Source organism: Heteronotia binoei, chromosome 1 (genome assembly GCF_032191835.1).
Source record: "Heteronotia binoei isolate CCM8104 ecotype False Entrance Well chromosome 1, APGP_CSIRO_Hbin_v1, whole genome shotgun sequence".
Taxonomy (NCBI): Eukaryota; Metazoa; Chordata; class Lepidosauria; order Squamata; family Gekkonidae; genus Heteronotia; species Heteronotia binoei.
In genome coordinates, this window is record NC_083223.1 from 121,345,999 (window position 1) to 121,373,706 (window position 27,708).

At 42.7% G+C, this 27,708-nt stretch overlaps 1 protein-coding gene across 2 annotated transcripts in view; it reads left to right on the top strand.

The window, feature by feature from the left end:
• Positions 1-27,708, top strand: part of LOC132586740 (uncharacterized) — a 54,475-nt gene that overhangs the window by 5,595 nt on the left and 21,172 nt on the right. Inside the window, exons 3-8 of one of the 2 annotated variants that reach the window (XM_060258830.1) lie at positions 3,743-3,862; positions 4,258-4,377; positions 16,607-16,729; positions 19,210-19,292; positions 20,872-20,997; positions 23,113-23,158. In XM_060258830.1, the coding sequence (XP_060114813.1) occupies positions 3,743-3,862; positions 4,258-4,377; positions 16,607-16,729; positions 19,210-19,292; positions 20,872-20,997; positions 23,113-23,158 (618 nt within the window). The remainder of the gene's footprint in view (positions 1-3,742; positions 3,863-4,257; positions 4,378-16,606; positions 16,730-19,209; positions 19,293-20,871; positions 20,998-23,112; positions 23,159-27,708) is intronic. The other variant, XM_060258839.1, reaches the window with a different exon arrangement.

Sequence of the window (27,708 nt, forward strand, 5' to 3'; positions counted from 1 at the left end):
CTTAAATTCTGCACACATGGTTTTAAAGGGTGTCTAATTTCTGTTCCTTCATTGAGGTAAAGTTGCTTAGGATGGCATTGTTAGTCTAAAGCACTGATAGAACCACCCCTCTTTTGATTTACACCACTAGCTCAAATTTCCACAAACAAATTCAGGAACAGCCATGCATTCTATAGATGTTGTCAACTTAAACGCAGTGATGATATGGTACAAACATAACCAGATCCAAGAAGGCAACAATCATAGAAGCTGTCTCTTTAGACATGGTGGTGCATGCATGGTATGGAAGTAGTGCTTATGCTTATGCGGCAGAACTGAAAAGGATAATCCTCCAATCATTGGTTCCCCAAACATTTTGATATGGTGACTCACTGATTTATTGTCACATGAATTTTGGACTAAAGGTTTTTGACAACCACTGTTTTCCAACATTTTTACTACAAGTTTGTTTATTTTATAATAATTATTTAAGCTTAAATTATCCAAAAAGAAACTTACTTAACACATCTATTAATGTGGAATTTATTGAAATATTGATTGCACTTACATAAGTTATTCAGTTTTTAATGCAAATGTATGAAGACAACTATCTGATTGAAGGTTATAGCTTCTAAAACAGCGAAAAAGTTATTGTTTTATATTATTACAATAGCGAGGACCTTATTTGCTAAATATTGGAAAACGTCTCAGATACCATCCAAAAGAGAGTTTATGTTAAATCTTTTAAATGCTGCAGAAATGGATATGTTAACATGTAGATTGAATGACGGGAACATGGAAGAGTGTGAGAAAACGTGGTATCCAATGTATGAATGGGCAAAAAAATTGGGATTTGAATGGTCTTAAATAGAGATATTAATATTACAAATATTTAGTTTCTTGTATATTCGCTCCAGAAGATAAAATGTATATAGGATTATGAATAACATATTTTTTGTTGTTGTTATTGTTGTAAATGCTGAATTGTTGTTTAGTTGTTATTTCTTTGGTTGTTTATTGTTGTTGTCTTCTTTTTGTTGTTGTGCAATGTTATAATAAAAAAAAATGTAAAAAAAAAAAGAAGGTTATAGCTTCAGAAGCAATAAAAATTATTGCTTCAGAAGCAATTATTTATTTTATTAATTATTAATAAAATAAAATTTAATTAATTAATTATTTATTTTATTGCTTCAGAAGCAATAAAAATTATAGATACAGTAAAATGTATCTTGTTGAACCTTGATGGCTACCAGATCTCTTTATTCTTCACCTATTTAATTTTTAAAAATAGCACAAAGAATTAATGCATCTCTTCCACATTCCTGTCAGAATGCAAAATCATATGCATGTCTACCCAGAAGTCTACCATGTCTACCCACTATATTATAAAAGCAAAACATGGAAAACAGGCATGGATTTACTTGGATTGCTCTCTATTCAGCTGAAAGCTTCAGAGTACATATCTTAAGCTCCTCTATCTTACAGTGCTACTGCTTTAGAACTGAAGTACCTCCCCCACCATTCCTTCAGTGGAACTGTTGTCAGGAGCCTCACTAGGGAGAATGTGGAGCTGCCCTTACACTGGGATTCCAAATGTGTGAACCTGTGCCTCCACGTGAGAGCTGTGTACATAGCTACTATGCATATACCCTGTATTTTCTTGATTTTCTCATGCTCACTGCCTGAGACATAAGCCGTCTATAAGTTGTATGTATTTATCAAATTTTTAAACATTATTTCATTGTGTTTCTTATACGGTTTTTAAAAAATTCAATGGAAGCAAAATGTTAAAATTACATGCCTGCTTGATTTGTGTGACCATGGCAACACATTTCAAGCCATTGTAATCCTCCAGTTTGCATGACCCCCTCACAGAGATGCTGGTTCACCCAACTGGCACCTATGTAAACACACACCTTGGCAGTAAGCCTGCTAGTGACTACACACGGTTTCACAGTACCTGTATGAGGTCCCCCAAAAATGTCAAACTAGTACCGTTTTCGCACACAGCTCACCTCGCAGTCACAATCTGTTCCCTCCGCAGTGTCTGGTTGGATTTCCCACCATCTGCGCCGAAGTTACAGGAAGTGCCACAGCTTTTGCGTAGCAAATGTAAACCACTAAAACCCAGTTTACGTTTGCTACGCAAAAGCTGCGGCACTTCCTGTAACTCCGGCCTAGATGGTGGGAAATCCGACAGACGCTGTGGAGGAAACAGGATTGTGACTGCGAGGTAAACTGTGTGCAAAAACGGTTTTGTAATCCAAAATATCTATTTGTAATCCAAATAGTCGGGTAACAGTAGTGGTTCTTAACTGAATGGTATGCATACAATCAGTAAGATGCAGAAAAGTTGAGGAGGGACACAGGATTTTCATAACAGTTACTAAGAATTTACTCTCCCTCAATCCCCTTGTCTGCCCTGAAGTGTGACAAGCTATGACCTGCTAACTGTATTTGCTATGGATTTTTCTCCTGTGACCTTTTGGCTGGCAAGTAGTAATAGTAGAATGTTGGTAAACATATAAAAGTCCATCTCAGAAAAAGCAGACTTTTTGTTTCTATAGTGTGGGGACCGAGAAGAGCCAGTTTAATGGTGTAATGGTTAAGAGTAACAGACACTAATCTGGGGAGCCGGGTTTGATTCCCCATTCCTCCATATGCAGCCAGCTGGGTGCCTTTTGGTCAGTCCCAGTTCTCTTAGATCTGTTCTCTCAAGAGCAATTTTCAAAAGAGCTCTCTTAGCCCCACCTACCTCAGAGGGTGTCTGTTGTGGGGAGGGGAAGGGAAAGGAGATTGTAAACTACTGTGAGTGAAGAGCAGGGTATAAATCCAACTCTTCTTGTAGGATACTAAAAGCTAAGAACCAATCATAGATTAGAGTATCTAATTTCAGACATTGAGACACAGGGCAGACACAATTATGATTTGAATATTCTTTTTGTGAAAGTTAAGGAATTAAAAAAATTGTATGACTGTACATTAAGATGGATGAAATTTTTGTGACTGGGGTTAACCTGCGGGACCGCCTCTCCCCATATGAGCCCCGAAGGCAGCTGCAATCCACCAACCAACATCTTCTGGTTATCCCTGACCTAGAGGACGTCCATCTAGCCTCGACCAGGACCAGGGCCTTTTTGGCCCTGGCCCCATCCTGGTGGAATCAGCTCCCAGTGGAGATATAGACCCTACCGGATTTGTTACCTTTCCGTAGGGACTATAAAATAGAGCTGTTCCACCAGATGTTTGGTTGAGGTGGACGGACACCCTTTGCTTTATTGCCTATACCATCGGTTATCCTCCCCCACAGTGAGCTGTTATTGAACTATTGTATCTGGCCACTGATTATACTCCAACCTGCACTATGAGTCCGCCCTCTTTTGTATACTGTACTGTGTTGTGTTGCTGTTTTAATTGTATTTTATTGGTTTTATTGTATTGTATTTGCTTGGTTTTATTTGAATGTAATCTGCCCTGAGCCCACCTGGGAAAGGGCGGAATATAAATTAACCAAAATAAATAATAAATAAATAAATAATGTTTGCAGCAGCCAGTGTATTCTGGAATGAGCATATTATGTGGTACACATAACATGATGCATTTGCAAAAGGAGAGTTGTTGGGAAGTTTTCGAGGTCCTCTAAATATTGAAGCAGGCTTGGTGGGCATGATTACTGTTAATTTCAAGACCTTGGTACTTAAATATTTTTGGGACAAGGGCTCAGGAAAATCACCTTTTTCAGCATTTCCTTTCACTCTTTCAGTGAACATCCAGCTCCCTACAGAGCATCTGGAAATATATTATGCTCTGCTGAAGTCTAATGACTTGGAGGTTCAGCGGATTTCATCATTGTCACTTGTCACTTTCTTACTCAAAGGAAATGGTGAGTTAATTATCAAGAGATCCCTTGCTAGGAAAGGTAAATGTAATACAAACCTAATGTTGCCCCCTTTTCTCAGAGGAATAGGAACCGCTAAAGCATTTTGGGTGGAATGGAGTTTTGTTCCAATAATACTTCCTGTGGCATTCGGATTCTCTTGGTGGGTTTTGCTTCATGCTCAGGATCCAAGGAAGCAGGCAGATCTTTTCTCCCCATGCTGGATTATCTAGTGACAGTGATCCTTTGCCCACCTCTTCAATACATAGCTGAAGGAAAGACATCTTTTGAATAACAGCATTTTTAAAAGATGCAGGTAGTTGTTCTTAAAGGTGCCACTGGGACTCATGTTTTGTTCAGCATTTTAAAAACTCTTCATTGTTGTATTGATTCATAAACAGTACCCAAAGAACATGTGATCCAAGTGGATTTATTGGAGCCAATTCTCGAGCTGCTTGAGTCAAATGATGTCATGATCCAGTGTAATTCCTGTGCCTGCATAATGATACTTGCTGTCTCCGGTGAGTGTGATAAATGACGATGTCATGAATGTGCAGCAGTCAGGCTATGTTGCCGGCCTACCTTGGGATTGGGATGAAAATGATTTTACAGCAGTGTTCAAAAGATGGAAACTAAGCCACCAAGGTAGATGGTGCAAATACAGCAAATGTTTGAAAACAAGTACTATGTATGGCACCAGAATTTGAACAGTGTTGCACACACCATCAGTGCCAAAAGTTGAGTCCCTAGTCCAGTTTAAGAGACTCAACCGCTAGAAGTCCAAGTGGGTTGATCCAGAGATTCCTTTATTGCCACTGGTGACAGGAGGAAGAACAACTCTATCTTTTTTCTGTACCAACATCCTTCCTGTGTTTTTCCTCAAAGCCATAACATTTATACAATTTTGATAACAAAGACCGGCCTGAGGATTGCTTACAAAGTTCTCGCTTTTAGGTTTTAGCCTTTTCTATTGGCTCAAAGAAACCCATCTTTATTCTGGGAGAGAGGAGATTACTCAGGAGGAGATAATTCTTTTGATCTGTACCCCCAATCCCTGTCTTCCTGGCATCGAGCATCTGGATGGAACTCTGTGGTTAGGTATTCCTCTAAGAATGTGCAGATGGCCAAGGGATGTTGTGCAGGTTCTTTGTTTTAGATTTGTGGCTTGGTTCCAGAAAATGTGACAGTAAGCAAAATCTCTACTGCGTGGGGTCATTCTGCCCTCCCTGGTGGTAGGAGAATTGTTTACTTTCTCCAGAAGATGTTTACAGAACATACTCTGATAACATATTCTTGCTGGAGAAAAGGGCTTTGTGATATGCAATGTGATTTCTTTCTTTTTTCCTCAAAGACCACTATGGGCTGGTGTCATGTATATTAAGGCAGGTTAGTGAAAATATGTTCTATGATCAGGATTAGTGCAAATCTATCTGGCACTCTGTGCATGTTTTAGTGCAAATCTGAATCTACATTCTACAACAGGATAGCCAAATGAGTTGGGGCTCAGGAGAGCAGAACTGAAAGAAGAAGAAGCCCGTAGATTTATACCCCACCCTTCTCTCTGAATCAGAGTCTCAGAGCAGCTTACAATCTCTTTTATCTTCTTTTTATTAAAATTATTATTATTAAATTTTATTTGTATCTTGCCCTCCCCGCCTAGGCAGGCTCAGGGCGGCTAACAACAACAAACACCCTGTGAGATGGGTGGGACTGAGAGAGCTCTTCCAGAAGCTGCCCTTTCAAGGACAACCTCTGTGAGAGCTATGACTGACCCAAGGCCATTCCAGCAGGTGCAAATGGAGGAGTAGAAATCAAACCGGGTTCTCCCAGATAAGAGTCCACACACTTAACCACTACACTAAACTGGTTCTCACCAAAGCAGAACACAGAAAACTTTTACCCACACCTGACCCTAGACCAACACACTGCGCACTCCCTCCCACTCTATCTGTGACTTTGATCAAGACTAACCAGGAACAAAATGCAGATTCACCCTCTCACTAGCAACTGAGTTGGCTTCTTTCTGCCATTCTGCTTTTAAAAAAGACTGTAATCTGTCAGGTCTGAATGTCAATTACCAGAAGATAAACTTGTTCTAGTCTATATATTCCACACTACAAATACTTTATCTTTGGAAAATACTTTTATATTTACATGTTAATTGTGCCATCTCTTTAAAGAACAAATTGTCCTAAGCAAAACAATAGCTTAAAATGGCATCTGCCTTATTACAAAAGAGTGATCTCAGAATAGAACAGAAGTAACATCAATGCTAAAATTATCCTAGTCTGTTCCCCATAGTAGGGATGGTCTGAATACAGCGGTAGAAACTCTGCTTCTTCAGGAATTGCATGCTTGGGCTCATATCTGTGGGTTGGTTGTGCAACTGAAAGAATCACTAATAGATGATACATAATCAGCTCCACGCAAATGTGAAACTCGAGCAATGCACTGAGGACAGCATTTGATGAGTATATAGGAGAGTTTAATATAGCATCAAAATTAGGTCATTTTGCACCACAAAGGGGCAAACACCAAGTGTCCCTGCTTTCTACTGAATCAAAGTAGTGTGGGAACTGCAGCTAATACGGGGGTGGGGGGAGCTGCTGATCTGGGAAACCAGTCCAAAAAGAGATGTTCATCAGTACTACTTCAGAAAACTGTCAGTCCTTCAGAATATTCTGCTCTGATGTTTCTGAAAACATTGATGGAAAACATATATCAAAAGTACTTAAAAACAAGTTCATTTCAAGATCAGCATAGATCTCCTGAGCACTAGTACAGGGGTGTCAAACATGCAGCCCGGGGGCCAAATCAGGCCTCCGGAGGGCTCCTGTCATGCCCCCACGTATCTGGCTCTTGTCTGCTTCCTTCTCCCTCTCATTTGCTTCCTTCTGCATCTCAGCTTGCTTTACAAGGCTTGCTCAATCACACAGGAGCTACAGAGCAAAACCTCAACTTTCTCCATTGGTTGAGGCTCTCCCCATCCTGATCCCCTGGGGAAGGGAGGAAAGAGTCAGAGCTTCCTTTGCTCAGTTCCCAAGGGATTCCATGGGAGAAATACAAGGAAAGCACCTTTAAGACCAACAAGTGCTAACGTTTTAAGCATGTTTCAAGGGTTTTTTTAAAAAGTCTTTAGTCATGTTTATCTATGTCCTTTAAAAATGTACATCTCTGCTATTTAATTGTAAATAGGTACACACATGGCCCAGCTCGACAGGGTCTCATTTATGTCAGATCCAGCCCTCATAACAAATGAGTTCAACATCCCTGCACTAGTATATGTAAATGTAACGTGAAAGCATAGCTAGAATGAACTGTAATGTTCCACACTTGCTTACTCTTCATCCCCACCCCTGCAGATTATTTAACCAATCAACATTAGAATTTACAGAAGAGTGATATCCATTGATTTCAGCCAAGGACTTCTCTGCTTGGGTTTTTCCATTTGGTTTTGGCCCCCTACTACTCCAGGTTTCATCATGCATGTTTGTGCTTTTAGATTTTGCTTTGTTGGTTTTTTTGGTTAGTTACTCCCTGTTTTTTTTTTCTGGTTCTTTTAAAACCACCTTAATCCCGATCTTTTTCTGGAAGCCAGTTTTGAGTCAGCTTTTTCTTTTTGCATAATGTTTTTGCAGGTTTTCTTTGTCTCACTTTCTTCCACCCACCTCCAGCACACTTTTCAGTTATTGGACTGATGTCATCATTGCATGACTCACTCTTCTCTCCCCAACCCACTCTGAAAATGACTGGTTTCAGTTTTTATTTGTTTTGAAAAAGGCCCTAAAATATTGACATTTTGATGTAATGTTGTAATAATAGTTTAAGCATGTCTCTGAACTTCCAGCTTTCATTGGGGAGGGAGGTGGAGACAGCTGTAAGTCTCTAATCAAGTGGTTACCTTCCCAAACTTTTTTGGGCAATTGCCCCTTGGTCACATAAACTCATCCCCAATACCCCGAGTGCCCCAGTGTACTAGAACAGTTGGTCATAGAGCCAGCCAACAAGAGGGGTTGTGATCTTGGACTTGGTTCTGAGTGAGTCTTAAGACCTGGTGAGAGATGATGATGATAATAATAATAACAATAATAATAATAATAATAATAATATTTTATTTATATCCCACCCTCCCTGCCTAGGCAGGCTCAGGGCGGCTAACAACATTTATAAACATACAGAACAATAAATATAGGGCTTAAAATTAACATTATTAAAAACCAGTCAATATACAATTCAAATTAAACTTAATCTGGCAGTGATGGTATTTCCGGCGCTAATTACATAGTTTACATAATAACATACGTCCTTAAACAGAACCATATTGGCGGCTCCCTTTATAAACAACCATAATTCAGCAGTCCGTGTACGCTAGCTTGAAGAGGGTGGTCTTGCAGGCCCTGCGGAACTGATCGAGGCTCCGCAGGGCCTGCACCTCCTCCAGGAGCTGATTCCATAGGGAAGGGGCCACGATTGAAAAGGCCCGTGCACGAGTGTTCTGAAGTTTAGCTTCTTTCGGCCCAGGGGTAGTCAGTTTATTTTTCCCAGCTGACCTCAGTGCTCTCTGGGGCTCATATGGGGAAAGACGGTCCCTCAGGTAGGCCGTCCTCGGCCATATAGGGCTTTAAAGGTAATGACCAGCACTTTGTACTGGACTCGGTATATAATCGGCAGCCAGTGCAGTTCACACAGCCCGGATATATATGCTCCCACCTTGGGAGTCCTAGCAACAGCCTGGGTGCTGCGTTTTGCACCAGCTGTAGCCTCCAGGTCTGGCACAAAGGCAGCCCCAAGTAGAGGGCATTACAGTAGTCCAATCTTGAGGTGACCGTCGCATGGATCACTGTTGCAAGGTCCTGACGCTCTAGGAAAGGGGCCAACTGCCTCGCCCGCCTCAGATGGAAGAATGCTGACTTGGCAGTGGCTGCTATCTGGGCCTCCATTGATAATGAAAGCTCCAGTAAAACACCCAAGTTCTTTACCTGGCGCGCTGCTTTCAATGGCGCACCATCAAAGGCCGGGAGAGATATTTCCTTCCCCAGAGCGCCATGACCCACACAAAGGACTTCTGTCTTCGTCGGGTTCAGCTTCAGCCCACTCAGCCTAAGCCACGTTGCAACAGCCTGCAAAGCCTGATCCAGGTTCCCTGGGGCGGAGTCGGGCCGGCCGTCCATTAGTAGATAGAGCTGGGTGTCATCTGCATATTGATGGCAACCCAGCCCAAACCTCCGGGCAATCTGGGCAAGGGGGCACATATAGATGTTAAACAACATCGGGGAGAGAACTGCTCCCTGAGGCACCCCACAGTCTAGTGTGCGCCTCTGGGACCACTCGCCCCCAGTCGCCACCCTTTGTCCCCGACCCAAGAGGAAGGAGGAAAGCCATTGTAAGGCCAACCCCCAAACCCCTATGTCGGCGAGACGGCGGGTCAGTAGCTGATGGTTGACTGTATCAAATGCCGCTGACAGGTCTAACAGCATCAGTACCGCGGCTCCGCCTCGATCCAGTTGCCGCTGGAGGTCATCCACCAAGGCGACCAGCACCGTCTCCGTCCCATGGCCCGGCCGGAAACCAGACTGGCACGGGTCCAGGATGGAAGCATCATCTAGAAACCTCTGTAGCTGCAACGCCACTGCCCTTTCAATAATTTTACCTAAAAACTGTAAATTAGACATCGGACGATAATTTGCCAATTCGGCTGGGTCTGCTGTACATTTTTTCAAGAAGGGGCGGACCAAGGCCTCTTTCAGAGGTGTTGGAAAACGCCCCTCTACAAGGGATCTATTTATGATGTCCTGTAAAGGACATCTAAGCTCCCTCTGGCAGGATTTAATCAACCAAGAGGGGCAAGGGTCCAAATCGCATGTTGTTGAGCGAGCAGCAGAGAGGATTCCGTCGACTTCCTCCAGGCTGAGTGGGTCGAAGTGATCCAGCACTAAGCCCGAAGACAGGCACGGAGCCTCAGTTTCACTTACTGTATCCAATGTGGTAGGCAGGTCTTGGCGGAGCGACGAGATTTTATCTGCAAAATGTTTCGCAAATGCCTCACAGCCAATCTCTAATTCTCTAACATTTGGTGTGCCTTGTGGCAGTGTTATAAGGTCTCCAATTATTCTAAACAATTGTGCTGGGTGTGAATTTGCAGATGCAATCTTGGTTGCAAAGTAGTCTTTCTTTGCAGCCTTGACTGCCATCTCATAAGACTTCATAAACATTCTATAGGATGTTCTCGTCGCTTCGTCCCGAGTATGCCTCCATTGCCTCTCTAGTCGTCTGAGCCCTTGTTTCAGCTGGCGCAACTCCAAGGTATACCATGGGGCCAGCCTCACACGAGGGTGCAGAGGTGCAATTTCATCGATAGCCCTGGATAGCTGGCCTTGCCAGGCTTCCACCAGGTCATCGAGGGAATTGCCAGTGGGCCAGGGATCCTTCAGGGCCGTTTGGAACCGTTCCGGGTCCATCAGGCCCCGAGGGCGAGCCAAAATAGGCTCTCCGCCCATACAGGGTTGGGGCGGTGTCTCCATACAGGCCTTAAGGGCTAGGTGATCCGACCATGGAACCACTTCTACAGCGATATCGTTCACCAAAATCCCAGACGCAAAGATGAGGTCTAATGTGTGCCCGGCCTGATGCGTGGGAGTCGTAACAAATTGAGAGAGTCCCAGTGTTGCCATGGAAGACACTAGGTCCATCGCCTGAGTGGAGATGAAGAAGTTGTTACATCAGCTAGGAGCAGTTACCATGATGCTGTTAAGTTTAGCATTCATTCAGATCAATGGAAACTTGCCTCCAAAACCAAAACTGCAACATTTGATTTCAAAAAAGGGAATTTTGCAAAGATGAGGGGAATAGTAAAAAGGAACTGAAGAGAGTCAAATACCTAGAGCAGGGGTGTCAAACATGTGTCCTGAGGGCCTAATCAGGTCCTCAGAAGGCTCCTATCAAGCCCGTGATCAGCTGTCATCTGCTTCCTTCTGCTTCTCTCTTGCTTCCTTCTGCATAACATTTTGCTTTGCAAGGCTTGCTCAATCGCACAGGAGCTATAGAGCAAAGTCTCTATTTTCTCAATTGCCTGAGGCTCCTCCCTTAGGGAGGAAGAAGGGAGGGAGAGCTTGCTTTGTAGGGTGGCCAGACCGTCCCGGTCACCCGGGAAAGTCCCGGTTCTGGCCCCCAATTCCCGGCTCCCGGGCTGGCTATACCGGGACCATTAGAGGTCCCGGTTTAGCCAGCCAGAGAGCCGATGGGCCGCGCGCGCGGGCGGGGAAGGCGGCGAGTGAGGGAGGGAGCGTCCCTGTGCGTGCGCAGGGCGATTGTGGCGGGCTCTGCACATGCGCGGGGACACTCCCTCCCTCACTTGCCACCTTCCCCACCCGCGCGCGGGGCCCCACTGCAGGCGGAGGCCGGGGAGGCGGCGGAGAGGCCGGCGCTGGTCGCTGGAGGGCCTCCAGCGACCAGCGCCGGCCTCCGCCACCGCCGCCGGGCCCCGCGCGCAGGCCTCCACTGCAGGTGGAGGCCGGGGAGGCGGCGGAGAGGCCGGCGCTGGTCGCTGGAGGGCCTACAGCGAGCAGCGCTGGCCTCTCCGCTGCCTCCCCGGCCTCCGCCACCGCCGCCAGGCCCCGTGCGCGGGCCTCCACCCGCCCTGGAAGCAGGTAAGCAGGGCAGGCAGGGAGGGAGGGGGCCGAAAGCGGGGACGGCAGCTGGCGGGAGGGGGCGGCCTTCCTTCCTTCCTTTCTTTTCTCCTTCCTTCCCTCCTTCCTCCTTCCTCCCTTCCCTCCTTCCTTCCTCCCTCCTTCCTTTCTTCCTTCCTTCCCTCCTTCCCTCCCTCCCTCCTCCCTTCCTTCCCTCCCTCCCTCCTTCCTCCCTCCCTCCCTCCTTTCTTTCTTCCTTCCTTCCTCCCTCCTTCCCTCCTTCCTTCCCTCCCTCCCTTCTCCCTCCCTTCCTTCCCTCCCTCCCTCCTCCCTCCCTCCCTCCTTCCTTCCCTCCCTCCCTCCTTCCTTCCTTCCCTCCTTCCCTCCCTCCCTCCTCCCTTCCTTCCCTCCCTCCCTCCTCCCTTCCTTCCCCCCCTCCCTCCCTTCCTTCCTTCCTTCCTTCCTTCCTTCCTTCCTTCCTTCCTTCCTTCCTTCCTTCCTTCCTTCCTTCCTTCCTTCCTTCCTTCCTTCCTTCCGTGGCTCTCAAATATCCGATGTTCATGTCTTGCGGCTCTCAAACATCTGACCTTTATTCTGTGTTGCTGTTTTGTTAAGCAACTCTGGCCACCCCTGGAGTAGACAATACTGACTTTGGTGGACCCAAGCACTGATTCAGTGTAAGGGAGCTTTGTGTTTGTGTCTTCTGGTGCAATTTTGTTCTCAAATCCTGTATTTACTTCATCAGTATATGGGATAAGGCACTTTCTCAACTGTACTCCATAATGCAACCTATTTATTTTGTCCTGTTTGCTCTGTCCATAATGCAACCTATTTATTTTGTCCTGTTTGCTCTGTTGGCTCTATCTGCGCCACCTTCATCACTTTCGGGGTGTGGATCCCCCAGTGGGGTGGTCTCCTGACTCCCTCCGCCGGCTGTTTCTGATAGCCCTGCGCCCCCTCTTTCATTTGATATGTGTCCCGTGCGGGTGCCACCCTCCCGCTGGGAGATGCCGCAAAATGAGCCCCCTTGAGGTTTATGGCGGCAGGGCTCGGGGGAAGCGAGCTAGACTGCTGTTCTTTTGAGGGGTTATAGAGTGTTTCGAGCCCGTCCCTGTGGCATCAGTCCCATCGTTGCCATCATCGTTGCCGAAGCAGCCTGTCGGTCACTTCCGGGTTCCTGTCCTGCATCTCGACCTGTGTTATTAGTGACAGGCTGCTTCGGCGTGCCTGGTCCTCTAGGCAAGGAAAGAAAGAGCCAGAGCTTCCTTTGCCCAGTTCCCTGGATCCCATGGGAGACATAAAAAAAAAACACCTTTAAGACCAATTAGTGCTAATGTTTTAAGAGCTATTTAAAAAAACAACAACAACTTTAATTGTGTTTATCTGTGTCCTTTATAAAGTTTATATCTCTGCTACCTAATCTTAAATAGGTACACACATGGCCTGGCCCAACATGGCTTGGCCCAACAAGGTCTCATTTATGTCAGATGCAGCCCTCATAATTAATGAGTTTGACACCCCTGACCTAGAGGATGCTTGGGAGTTATTTAAAACTATACTAATTGAAGCACAAATAGATTGCATTCCACAGGTTAGGAAAGGCACTGCCAAGTTTAAAAGAAGATCTCTACACAAACTAAGGGAGCACAGGGTACAGAGTAGCAAAATCACAAAATGACCTTCATTTAAAATTTAGTCAATATCTCTTATTCAGCAGTACCAGTTTCATACAGCGTTTCAATAAAACTTCACTAAATATATATAACAAGGTTCAGCAACATTCCAACATGAAACTTAAAGGATGCACACTCTCTGTTTGCAACAAATAAAGTCTGTCAACTCTCACCACAATGAGAAACAAGTTTCAAAGTTCTTCCGCAAAAAACATGGACTTTTGGCAAGAACTAGATAATCAGTTCAGTTCAGTTCAGACCTTTATTGGCATAAAAGCAATAATGATTCACAATCAAAAGTAGGTACAAAGGCCTGAAGTATAGTACCAACAATACATAAAGCAATCAATTAAAATGGCAGCCAATAATACTAATAAAGAGTAGACATCCAGCAATTAAAATACAGAAGTATGCCTAGATTTAATTTTATAGGCTTCTACTAAGAAATTCGGAACACATGAGAAATGTGGGGATAAACATCTTCTAAAAAGTAGGTTAGAGTTTTCCTTTTAGTAAATACATTGTGTTGGAGATATTCAGCTAAAAATTATCTATGTTGTGAGGCCAGGAAAGGACATTCTAAAATAATGTGACATAGAATCAAGGACTCCTAATTCACATGAACATAATCTATTTTGGAGAGGTATCTGTCTAAACCTACCAAAGAGCACTGTTGATGGGAAGGCATTTAAACGTGCAAGAGTAAAAGTCCAACGATGGAATGGAGAATCTAAAGTAAAAAAATAATGGAGTATCTTCCCATGTCTTTGGAGTATACCAAGATTGGCTGCGGAGCAAACAGGGGGATGTGAGGGGAACCCTTTATGGTATTCATGATGCATAAACCTTAGTTGGATTGTTCTTAAAATATATAGTTCGCCGCATAAGAAAAGAGTGTCCACCTCAACACCAAGTTTTTTTAGTTTGTGGGTAAATGTAGAGAGCCAAGTAATGTTGTGCCTGTCTTTCATCAGGTAGTATAGTAAACTTCCTGAGTCCGTTCTGAAATGAATTTTTAAACAGAATTTAAAAGCCATAATCCAGGCTCTGGTTTCTAGAAGATGTAAACCTAGCTCTGCACAAATGGATGAGTAGGAGACACATTTGGGAGCACCTAAAATCTGACAGAAGAATGATGATTGCACATTCTCCACGCAGGGACTAAAGGCTCCAATCTACAAAGGTATTCCATATAGCAACTGAGGAAGGATTTTGGCATTGTAAATTTCCAGAGTCCTTAGTGGGTTGCAAAAACTATTTTTATAATGCTTTTTATAGAGTACAGTACATAGGAACTGGAGACATATTGGTTTTTAATTCCCCCAGTTGGTCTAGAAATTCATCTCTGGTCACCTGAATTTGGCTCAGACTCTCTTCCTGAAAATAGGGGCTGTGGCGTGGGTACGTGCCACATATTTTCCACATTGAACATAGAAGCAAAAAAGCCGCTGAGCTTCTCTGCCATCTCCCCATCTTCCTTTAGCAATCCCTTTACTCCTTTGTCATCCAAAGGCCCTGCTACTTCTCTGGTTGGTTTCCTGTTCTGGATATATCTTTAAAAATGTTTATTGTTTGTCTTCATGCTGTTAGCAACCCACGCTTCAAAAACTATTTCGCATGCCTAATGATTGACTTATATTTCTTTTGGCCAGCACCTGTGGTCCCTCCTGTTCAATTCATTGGGGAAGACCTTCCAGTTTTAAAAAGAAGCCTCTTTACTTTTTATGGCTTCCTTGACTTGTGTTGTTTTTCAGACTTGGCAGTGCCTTTCCTAACCTGTGGAATGCATTCTATCTGTGATTCAATTAGCTTGGTTTTAAATAGCTTCCAAACATCCTCTAGAGATTTGACTCTCTTGTGTTTCCCCTTCAGTTCCTTCTTACTATTCCCCTCCGTCAAGCATCAATATTTCTCAATAATCAGTCTTTTGTCATTAAATCAAAAAGTTGCTTTATTGTAGAAACTGCATAGCTTTATCAAGGACAAAAGCCTTGGTAGTAATGACGTGTACAGAATCACATAGTTACTTTATAGGATAGCTTCAAAGGATAACATACAGATGCAATTTGAGTCACGAGTTCAAAGGTTACTACTAGGTATCTCTTTTATGTTAAGGATTGCAAGTAATAGAAACATCTCCCTTTCTCACACTTTCTCTGCAAGTAGATAAGGCTGTGTGAATCTGGGAGAGAGGCGTATCACACTGTTACCAGCTAAGTTAACCTAAACATCCTTGAGCCAGATGGATTTATTATTGCCCTTAGGTTGTAAAAGGAGAGGGGGGCAGGAGATCTTGGTGTCCTGTTCTTTGTCTGAGGAGCTACAATGGTACTCAGAAATATGCATGCTTGACACCCTCATTTTTGTAAAGTTCCCTTTTTTGAAATCAAATGCTACATTTTTGGACTGTGGGGATAACTTTCCATTGACCTGAATGCTGAACTTAATAGCATTGTGGTAACTGTTCCTGGTTCATATAACAACCTCTATATCTCTCACCCAGTCTTGAGACCTGCTCAGAACCAAATCCAAGATTACTACCCCTCTGGTTGGCTCTGTGACCAACTGTTTCACTGCACACTCATTTATGATGTCTAGGAATCCCACAGCATGACTTGAGCACATGTTTACCCAGCCAATGTGAGGGTTGTTAAAATCTCCCAGTATAACAGCATGATCTGCTTTATCTCCATTATTTCCTTCTCTATCTTAAGATGAGCCTCATAGAATCACACATCTGAGATAGGAACCTTGTGGGTGCCTGACTCAGTGCCTCTGTCAGATGCTGTTGTGCTGGCATGGTTGTGCTGTTGGGGTTAATATAATATCATAAAGTGTAACTTTACACAGTGGTGCTGAGAGGCTTCTAGTCTTATGCACCAGCACAGTGATTTAAGAGACTTTGCCAGTAGTCATTGTCAGCTAGGGTATATAGATAGCAATTATTTTCCAGTAAAAACAGCTTCATTTAGTAAGTCTGTATGGTATACAAACCTTATTGCGTTCATTTATATAATTTTTCTGGCCTGTTCTCTCACTAAGCACACAGGATTCCTAGTCTCTGTCTTTATAACTGTATACTGTGTTCAGACTGTTCCTTATATATAGGGCGTTTTCGCACTGACCTTCAAGTGGTGCGACCACCCTCCTCACGCCGGCGGATCTGCAGGGATTTCGCACCAGAAGCGCCGGCACACCCAAAAGAGCCGGCGACTTCCGTCGCGAAACCAGCTCAAACGGAAACCGCCAAGAAGCAGGAAAACATTTGAGCTGGTTTCGCGACGGAAGTCGCCGGCTCTTTTGGGTGCGCCGGCGCTTCTGGTGCGAAATCCCTGCAGATCCGCCGGCGTGAGGAGGGTGGTCGCACCACTTGAAGGTCAGTGCGAAAACGCCCATAGTATTCTTCTGTACTACCTACCAAAATAACTTTCTTTTTTTCTTTCACTTCCCAGATACCAATCGAGAGGCAATCACTTCTGCAGGAGGAATTGTACCCTTACTTACTCTTTCTAAATCTTATGATTCTAAAGTTCAGCAATATGCAGTTGGAGCCATTTTCAACCTCACACAATCAGGTACTTTGAACTGGGACTTATTTCCATTGTATCAAATGCAGTAACCTTCCAGAAGATGGGAGGGAAATTATGTTGCCAAAGTTTATTCTCGATAAAAAGTTACATAGTTATGGAGGCTCTGTTTTTCACTGGCAGTTATGATGATTGATTAGGAAAACAACAATTCTGTTGGTCTACCTTTCAGCAGGTCTTTACTGCCCACTTAATAAGCAGATAAAGTATGAAATTCGTTAAGCCAGCTGCTATCTACACAAGTTTCAATCAGTATTCAGCATCTCACAAAGATATCCTCATTTTGCAGCATGCAAAGCAGAAGGCATGTTTGATGTCTTATTCTGTTCCTTCCGACATTTCTTGGTCACTGTTACCAATCAGGACAGAAACATGAACAACACACAAGAAAACAGGAACTCCTCTATGATGTCTTCTATCTTGAATGCTGCTGCTGACTGAGTGCTTCTTTCTAGTATCCTCTCTTGTCGGAGCACATTGTGCAAGGGGCTATCACTGCTGCCAATTCTGGGATGTATCAAGAGGTTTCAGTCAGTGGAACTGGTGTTGATCCCATGACTATAATGCTGGGCTAGGCAATACTGACATTTTAGGGTTGCCAATCCCCAGTTGGGGATCCAAAGCAATGCTTCCGAGTACCAAAATGTCTTAAGCATGTTTCTTAAAGCTATAATAATTCACCCTCACTTTTATAACAAATATTTATATAGCTTCAACTGTATAAATTTCAAGAGTGGACGAAACGTAAGGGAGAAAAGAACAAAACACCTAATAGATATTTTCAAAAAGTCCCACTATTCAGTCACAGAGTCTTTTCTACAGAAGGTGCAAGTTCCATGCCCTCGCGATTAAATGCAGTTAGAGACCACCTTTGGAATGCCAAGGAATGGGTGACCTAGGCAGCCAACAAGGATTTACATTGTGCTGTGTTGCTCAGTCTCTAAATTGATCAGCGCTAAACAAGGTCTCTGGACAGTGATAACCTATTTTCGCCTCCCAGGCTTTCTCTAAGCTTCTCCAAGATTTTCTGTCTTTGGAGCTATGATGGCTTCATCAATAGGACTTCCCTCCCACAAACCCATCATATGAAACCATCATAGCTCCAGAGAAAAAAAATATTGGAGAAGCTTAGAGAAAGCCTGGAAGGTGAAAATGGGCTCTGACTGTCCAGAAACCTTGTTTAGCTCTGATCAATTTAGAGACTGAGCAACACTGCACAATGTAAATCCTTGTCAGCTGCCTAGGTCACCCATTCCTTGGTGTTCCAGAGGTGGTCTCTAACTGCATTTCATTGCAGGGGCTTGGAACTTGCACCTTCTGTAGAAAAGACTCTGTGACTGAATAGTGGGACTTTTTGAAAGAAATCTATTTGTGCAGTGGTCACTGGGGATGGGCCTGGCCCAGTTGAGTCACAGCCACTGGTGCTGTAGCTGTCCCAGTTTTGTGGTTCCAGCTAGTGCCAAGCCAAGTTGCGTGAGTAGTGAGCCTCCACTGGTTACTGCTGTGCCTGTGACGATGAGTCCTCCATTAGGGGACATGATGGGAGGGAAAGGGAAGCTTTTCTAGGGCTGTTTTAGTTTTCCTGCTCTGCTCCCCCCCACCATGGCTTTGCTTTACAAGAAAAAATGGTTTGGGAGGCTCAGCAATATTGTTGTGGTTGCCTAGCAACCTCCAAAATGACAACTGAGAGCTCAATGAGTGTTTTTTTTTAAAGCTGGAGGCACTGTTTCTATTATTTTGGAAAGTGTTAATTCCCCAATGCATTTTTTAAAGATTTCAGATTATTTAAAATGAACATTGGACTTCCTTCTAGTTTGTTCAGAAATCTCCCTTTTACATCTCTAGCTCTATGTTTCAGTCTCTACATTGTGGTTTGAATTTAGATTGATGTCTTAGGCAATCCTTTCTCATCACTGGTTACAGCAGGATGAACCCAAAGAACACATAAATGTTTAATATTAATTTAATCAATTCACTATTATTACATTTTTTCAGAATAGGCTATCTATTTATCAATCAGTTTTTGAGAGTCAAAACTTTTACCTGATGAAGGGAGCTTTGTCTCACACAAGCTCATACCTCCAAAATCTTGTTGGTCTCTAACGTTGTACTGGACTTAAACTAGCAGTTGTATTACACAGCAGCACTACAGAGCAATTACAGAGTAACTGAAACTTTCTTCCTTCCTCTTTCTTTAGAAAATGGTCTAGCCACAATGTTTGGTGTCCTTGCGCATAATGCCAGTGGGTGGGTTGTCCTGCCATTGTTCTATTCAGGAAAAAGTAAAGATATTGTAATCTGCAATAGAATGGAACAGTATTGTTTCCCTTAGGAAATGCTGTATTTTTAGCTGTTAATTCACTTGCATCTATAGAGTGATAATAAAGGAAGCTGACTGATCATTAGCCCAAAATACTTTGCGTGTGAAGTTACAGCCTCCATGTTATTGGTTCCCCTTTCCATTGCAGAATGGGTGCAACAGATTTTGTGTCGACAAGGTGCTCTCCCTGTTCTCACCCTTTTGTTAGAGTCTCCTGATTCAGAAGTTCAGGTAAACATGGCTTTAAAACAGGGACTTTTTAGATTTGCACAATATTTTAAAAACTTTTTTCAGTTCTGCGAAATAACACCTATAAGACTTTTTAGATTTGCACAATATTTTAAAAACTTTTTTCAGTTCTGCAGAAATAACACCTATAAGATTTTTAACACTGTCAAGATCGAAAATGAATCATCAGCTGTGCTTACAGACTGAGGAAAAGAAAAATACAGAAAATTGCTTGTGACATCTTGAGTCATCCCATAAAATTAAGTGATGTAGATAAATTTTAGTTTCTTGATGGGAACTCTAGGTTGGGGGTAGAGAGAAAGAGATCGAGATCTGTGACACCTGGGACCTAACAGGTAACCTCTTGAGTGAAAGAAGAAAGAACTATTTGAGGCCCAGATGTTCTCATTCCATAGATGGAATTTGTTGTATGGTCAAAAGCGCTTGGAGCTTTGCTTTTTGTTTGAGATAACCCCTAAATTAATAAAGACTAACCCATTTGAGATTCAAGATGTAAACAAATGCTGGCTTTTATTTTTTTGCCTTGAGTCTGAAATAGATTAATGTCCAAGTGTAAACAAAATGCAAACATGATTTGGAATGCAGATTTTTGTTCTAAGAAGCAGTAGTCAGTGTAGAATAATAGCACACCTCCTGAGGAGTGCAAAATATGACAGCTGACAGGAAAAATGAATTTGGAGGGGATATTTTTTTTAAGTACATCTTCCCTCCCCTTTGACTCTAGTGGTGTGCTCTTTTTTGCTCTCTTTCCTTCTCAAGAATAAAATGTGCCTCTTATGGTATTCTGAGGTGAAAATAGCCTATTCAAACACTAGTCTTGGAGGGAATTAGGGCTGTGGGATGAGTCATGCAGCCATCCTACTGCCAGTCCATGATGTGATAAGTTTTCAAGATCCTTGATCACTTAAAAATGAAGAGAGCCCTAGTGGTGTTTGGGACTTAGGTTGGGAGCGCCAAAGTTTGCAGAAAGCCCAAGGAAACAATATGCAATATCTAGGTTCATTTACAAGGAGATTTTAATAAAGCATCAGCCTTACAGATGATGGCAGGCTTCAGTTTGCAAGGCCTCAAAAGCAAAACCCAAGATGACATACATAGCTAAAACAAAACATCTTACACCCTAATTGCTGGATACAAATCAAGAATAGCATCATTAAAGCAACATTCATAGAGGCTGAGAGATCTTGAACCTGGTGCTCAGTGGTGGAGGAAAATAAGTCAGCTTTCTAGATAAGAATTTAGAAATGTGAATTAAAACATTCTCTTGGGAGTGGCCTGATGGCCATCCTTCAAGCAAATAGAGGTCAAGAACTCTCAGAACTCCAAGATGGAGTAACAGAGGCTATACAAGTTGTTAAATTAGTGTTGAAAGAAAAGTACCCCCTCCAATCCTCCATTTGTGCCCTTCTGCCCACTCTGGGCAGGGCTCCTGACTAAGGTTTGGGAGCCTAAGCCCTAAGCATTTTCAACTAGAAATCTGTGGGCCTTTCAGCATCTGTAGTCCATGCATTTCATAAACCCACCATGTAGTGTATTAGTTCCCTTTCTTCTGTGCTTACAGTACTATAGCTGTGCTGCTCTAAGCAACATGGCAACAAACTCTCAGCACCATGCAGTGATGCTACAAACAGGGGACCGATTTCTTCTCCGGATGCTCATTTTTCTCCTCTCATCTTCTGTGGACAAGGTAAAGCTGTGGATTGCATGGGGTTTTGGGATAGGATATTACTGTTTTTCTAATTCCTCCATCCTCTGACCGTTTATTCAGAAATTTCCCCTTTATTGCAGTGGAATTTACTTTGCAGTAAGTTGCTCAGTACTGAAGTCTAAATATCTTTATTTGTGTACAGTAAAAGTATCTTAAATATGTTTTACCTCTGTGAAGAAACAAAATGAATGCTCAGATTAGAAGACAAAGAAGACTGCAGATTTATACCCCACCCTTCTCTCTGAATCAGAGACTCAGAGAGGTTTACAATCGCCTATATCTTCTCCCCCCACAACAGACACCCTGTGAGGTGAGTGGGGCTGAGAGGGCTCTCACAGCAGCTGCCCTTTCAAGGACAACCTCTGCCAGAGCTATGGCTAACCCAAGACCATTCCAGCAGGTGCAAGTGGAGGAGTGGGGAATCAAACCTGGTTCTCCCAGATAAGAGTCTGCACACTTAACCACTTCACCAAACTTAGGAGCTGTGTGGAAGGATGGGTCCTACAGGTGCCTCCATTCTACCCAGGGGATGTGAAATTAATTTACCCAAATGGCCCAGTTCCCAAATCCTCAGACTTTGAAGATGAGTTCACCTTTCTAGCCTTTTCCCTTCACCTTCAACAGAAATGAGAATCTTATATACCCTTCATCCAGAACCTTGTAGAGGGATGTCAGTTTAACTCTTTTGGAAACAAAACAATTTCTTTTTGTTATGTTAAAGACTCTTTTTCACATTACGGACTCCATGGGCCAAGGATAGATTAGAGGAGTGAAAAACCAATTTATTTCCCTAGACTGAAAATCCCATCTGCCAAAAATCTCATAAGAGATAGGCAGAATAATCTTAAAGTTACCAGATATCAGTTTCCAACTATTTTGTGTTAGCTAGCTTGGTTTAGATGAATCCTGAATTCATTTAGGCTACATTGTCTCTCTCTCTTCCACCCAGAAGAGTCAAAGGATAGTGGTTAAGTGCATGGACTCTTATCTGGGAGAACCAGGTTTGATATCCCATTCCTCCACTTGCAGGTGCTGGAATGGCCTTGGATCAGCCACAGTTCTTGTAGGAGTTGTCCTTGAAAGGGCAGCTGCTGTAAGAGCTCTCTCAGCCCCACCTACCTCACAGGGTGTCTGTTGTGGTGGGGGAGGTAATGGAGATTGTGACCACTCTGAGATTCAGAGTACAGGGCGGGATATAAATCCAGTATCTTCTTTTTCTTCTTTCCCTGGCCCTTCAGATTCTTCTGGAGTTCCTGGCATTTCAAGCAGGTACCTTAACAGAGGACTTCCCTCTTTTTTTTAAGCATATCAAACCCTCCTCTTCTGGCTGGTGGTCACTTGGATCCAGAAGATTCCAATGAATCCACTGATTATATGGAGGTTCTAACACAAAAAAAATCTGTTGTTTGAGTATATCCGTTATTATATCAATTGTCATTTCTACCCAAGTAGACTGAAAACTCTAGCTAGAAAAAATAATTAGGCTTGTCTCATATAATCACAGAAAACTTTGTAAATATTAAAGTTTACATCCCACTTAACCAGACTGTTGTCATGTCTCAGTGGTAGAACATCAACTTACCATGTAGAAGGCCCAAAGTTCAATCCCTGACATCTCTAGTCCTTGTTGGACCAATAGTCCGATTTAGTATAAGACATCTTAATGAGGTCATGTGTTCAGGTATGCCTATTCACTGATATCACTCATTAAATGACCTCTCAGGCCCTAGCTGCTGGGGAAGGCCTTTCTTTGCTTGGAACAAAACCACAGAAAGCTAGCTATTGATCATCAGAGCAGACTGTACAGAGCAAGTTGGACCATTGATCTCACTCAGTGTAAGGTGGCTTCATGTGTTCAATTAATCTGAACCAGTCAACTTGAGAACCAACACAGGTATTATTAATATGTTGTTCTATGTTGGTTCATTAAACTGTTTATATTGTTTTTACATTGTTGTTATCTGTCTTGGGTCCCAGGATCCCCAAAAGAGAGGCATGTATATAAATATTTAAAATAAATTAATGTTGTTTTAAAAAGCTGAGAATCTGGGGTATTTTCTCTTGCATTCTGATTTGTTTATTTTCTACAACTAGGTTTCAAACCAGGCCTGTGTTTGTCTCAGGAATTTAGTCACAAGTGGTAAGTAAGGTCCTAAAGCAATAGTAAATAAAAATGCCAATGGTCACTTGCACATAAATTATTTCCTGTGTTGTTTTCTGCTGTATAGTCGCTGAGATAATCTTCTTAAATCACTCCTTTTCAGTTACAATCTGGTTTGAGTCATTTGTGTAGCAACAGCTGTTTTATTGTTTAGATATTGTTTGGCAAGCTGAGGGAGTTACAACCCTATTGTTATAAGTATATCAGCAAAAATATACTATTTTGTCTATTATTATTATTATTAGCCCCATCTTTCTCCCCAGTTGGAGAGGGGAGGCAAAGTAGCTCATATAATTTTCCTCTCCTCTATTTAAAGTGGAGAAGGTGATTCCTTATCATACTCAATCAGGAAAGCAGTTGAATAAATATTTATCAAAAGAGATATTTCAGTATATTATATTTCTCCCATAGATAGTATAAGAGATGAGAGTTTCATACCTGCTGTAATAGGCCAAGTTTAACGTTTTTTCTGCTTTAATCATACTTCAGTAAAACTGCCTTATTTTTCTCACAGTAGCTTCTGAATCCTTGTCTCATACGCTCACATGATCAGTTAAACTCAAGTTCATCTTAATGCATTTGTGGATGTAGCATTGGTGGTGGTTGTTAGTGCCCTTTCCAAAGATATTACAACTTGTGAGGATGAGACTCAGATACTCTTTGTCTTCTCCCAACTCTGTGGTAGATGTGACAAAGTTAGAGTCCAATAGCACCTTTAAGACCAGCACACTTTTATTCAGGCTGTGAGCTTTCATGTGCATGCACACTTTGTCAAATACAATGGAATCAGAGAGAGAGAGAGAGGAGTGTAGAGGTTGAACAGCAAATTAGCATACTCTAATTTTGTCACACTGCTTCAAACCAACACGGCTACTCATCTGGATCTGTGGTAGATGCTTATTGGAGAGTAGAGCCCATATAGGTGTGACCACATGCCCGAGCCACATAGGTGGATCATTTAGGTATTTTTATGGGTTTGGTATACTATTAGAAGTTGGGAGTCAGTAGGTCCATGAGAAAGTCCTGTCCCATGGGTCTGGATCCTTTAAAAATCCAACCTACTTGCATAAGACTTACTCACAGATACACTGCTCTCATGTAGTGTGAGAATATTTAAAGAAGCCTATCTTTTCATCTCTAAACTCTGGCCAACAGAGCTACAGGCAGATCAGATAGATCTTCAGAAGCTGCCAAAACTTCTTAGGATAGAGCAAGCTGCATGGCAACACCCCCTGGAATGGCCAGGCCTGCTTCTTTGATCAGAACAACTGAAGGACTCAGCTTGTAACCATAGACTTGCCTGACCTGCCAGTTGGAACAGATTTTATCCTTTCCTTTCTTTGTTTAATCCAGTTCTTGCCTCAGTTACTCTTGTTCAGAGTTTGTGACTTGCATACAATCACACTGATTTGGTAAGAGCCTGGCCTTACAGGGATTCTCCACATTTTGCATCAGCACCAGCTTCCAAACACAATGGCAACAAGCCAGGACCACGGAGGCTATGCTGCAGAATAAACCACCTAGAAAACCTCTCCATGCAACATGAAAATTAATCATACTTCATACTCAACTTATCCAGTGTTTACTAATAATTATTCCTATTACTCCATTGAATGCCTAACAAATTGCCTTCATATCCTTTTCATCAAAAGGATATAGGAATAGAGCCATGAAAGCGAGAAGAAACGTTATGTTTTGCTATGCAATGAGACTACGACTATTATAAAAAAGGCACAACTTACCTACTGAATGATCAACTAAGAAGACAGTCCCAGGAGGAAGAGTCTTCAGACTCGAAACAATATCGGACCAGTTTTGTATATTGTCGGACTTGCATTACAGTTTCAAACAATTTTATTAGTAACATATGGTAATAAATTTAAATTTCTTCCATCATTAATACTTTTTTTTAATCTATCCCATATATTACTTTTTACCCACCCCTCCCCCCGTTACATGACCCCTGCCAGTGTTATATACTTAAAATCTTAATATTAAAGGTATCCTTAATAAGAACCAAAATTAACATAAGAGAAGCCATGTTGGATCAGGCCAATGGCCCATCCAGTCCAACACTCTGTGTCACACAGTGGCCAATTATATATATATATATATATATACACACACACACACACACACACAAACACACACACACACACTGTGGCTAATAGCCACTGATGGACCTCTACTCCATATTTTTATCTAAACCCCTCTTGAAGGTGGCCATGCTTGTGGCCGCCACCACCTCCTGTGGCAGCGAATTCCACATGTTAATCACCCTTTGGATGAAGAAGTACTTCCTTTTATCCGTTTTAACCTGTCTGCTCAGCAATTTCATCGAATGCCCACGAGTTCTTGTATTGTGAGAAAGGGAGAAAAGTACCTCTTTCTCCATCCCATGCATTATCTTGTAAACCTCTATCATATCACCCCGCAGTCAACGTTTCTCCAAGCTAAAGAGTCCCAAGCGTTTCAACCTTTCTTCATAGGGAAAGTGTTCCAGCCCTTTCATCATTCTAGTTGCCCTTTTCTGGACTTTCTCCAATGCTATAATATCGTTTTTGAGGTGCGGCGACCAGAACTGCACACAGTACTCCAAATTAGACCGCAACATCGATTTATACAGGGGCATTATGATACTGGCTGATTTGTTTTCAATTCCCTTCCTAATAATTCCCAGCATGGCGTTGGCCTTTTTTATTGCAAACGCACACTGTCTTGACATTTTCAGTGAGTTATCTACCACGACCCCAAGATCTGTCTCTTGGTCAGTCTCTGCCAGTTCACACCCCATCAACTTGTATTTGTAGCTGGGATTCTTGGCCCCAATGTGCATTACTTTGCACTTGGCCACACTGAACTGCATCTGCCACGTTGATGCCCACTCACCCAGCCTCAACAGGTCCCTTTGGAGTGCCTCACAATCCTCTCTGGTTCTCACTACCCTGAACAATTTAGTGTCATCCGCAAACTTGGCCACTTCACTGCTCACTCCCAACTCTAAATCATTTATGAACAAGTTAAAGAGCATGGGACCCGGTACCGAGCCCTGCAGCACCCCACTGCTTACCGTCCTCCACTGCGAAGACTGCCCATTTATACTCACTCTCTGCTTCCTATTACTCAGCCAGTTTTTGATCCACAAGAGGACCTGTCCTTTTACGCCATGACTCTCAAGCTTTCTAAGGAGCCTTTGATGAGGAACTTTATCAAAAGCTTTCTGGAAGTCAAGGTAAACAACATCTATCGGGTCTCCTTTGTCCACATGTTTGTTCACCCCCTCAAAGAAATGTAACAGGTTAGTGAGGCAAGATCTTCCCTTACAGAACCCATGCTGAGTCTTCCTCAATAACCCGTGTTCATCAATGTGCCTACTCATTCTGTCCTTGATAATGCTTTCTACCAACTTTCTTGGTATTGAAGTCAGACTGACTGGCCTGTAATTTCCCGGATCTCCTCTGGAACCGTTTTTAAAGATGGGGGTGACATTTCAATGAAAGATTACAGATTTTTGTCAAAAGATCCACAAGTTCAACTTTGAGCTCTTTCAGAACTCTTGGATGTATGCCATCCGGACCCAGTGACTTATTAGTTTTTAATTTGTCTATCAGTTGTAGGACCTCCTCTTTTGTCACCTCAATCTGACTCAGGTCTTTCAACACCCCTTCCAAAATTAGTGGTTCTGGGGCAGGCAAAAAGTTCTCATCTTCCACAGTGAAGACGGAGGCAAAAAATGCATTCAGCTTCTCAGCCATTTCGCTATCCTCTTTCAGTAATCCTTTTACCCCATGGTCATCCAAGGGCCTCACTGCCTCCCTGGCTGGTTTCCTACTTCTAATATATTTGAAGAAATTTTTATTGTTGGTCTTTATGTTTTTTGCAATATGCTCCTCATAGTCCCTTTTTGCCTGCCTGATCACAGTTTTACATTTGATTTGCCACAGCCTGTGTTCCCTTTTACTAATCTCACTTGGACTGGTTTTCCACCGCTTACCTTTTACAGCTTCCATTACTTTGTTTGTTAACCATGCAGGCCTTTTCTTATATTTGTTTGTGCCTTTCCTAACTTGTGGTATGTATTTTATCTGAGTTTCTAGGATTATAGTTTTAAATAGTCTCCAAGCTTCCCCAAGGGTTTTGACCGTATTTACCTTTCCTTTCAGTTTCCTCCTCACATGCCTCCTCATCTCAGAGAATTTACCCCTTTTAAAGTTAAAAGTGGTTGTTGCGGTCTTTTTGGGCAACTCCCTATTTATACAAATGGTGAAATCAATAACATTATGGTCACTGCTCCCAAGTGGTGCAATCACTTTTACATCTCTCACCAAGTCTTGGGCATTACTTAGGACCAAATCCAGGATCGCCCCACCCCTGGTAGGTTCTGAGACCATCTGCTCCATAGCACAGTCATTGAGAGCATCAAGAAACTCAATCTCTTTCTCTCGACCAGAACACATATTGACCCAATCAATCTGCGGGTAGTTAAAATCACCTATTACGACACAGTTTTTACGTTTAGCCACTATCTT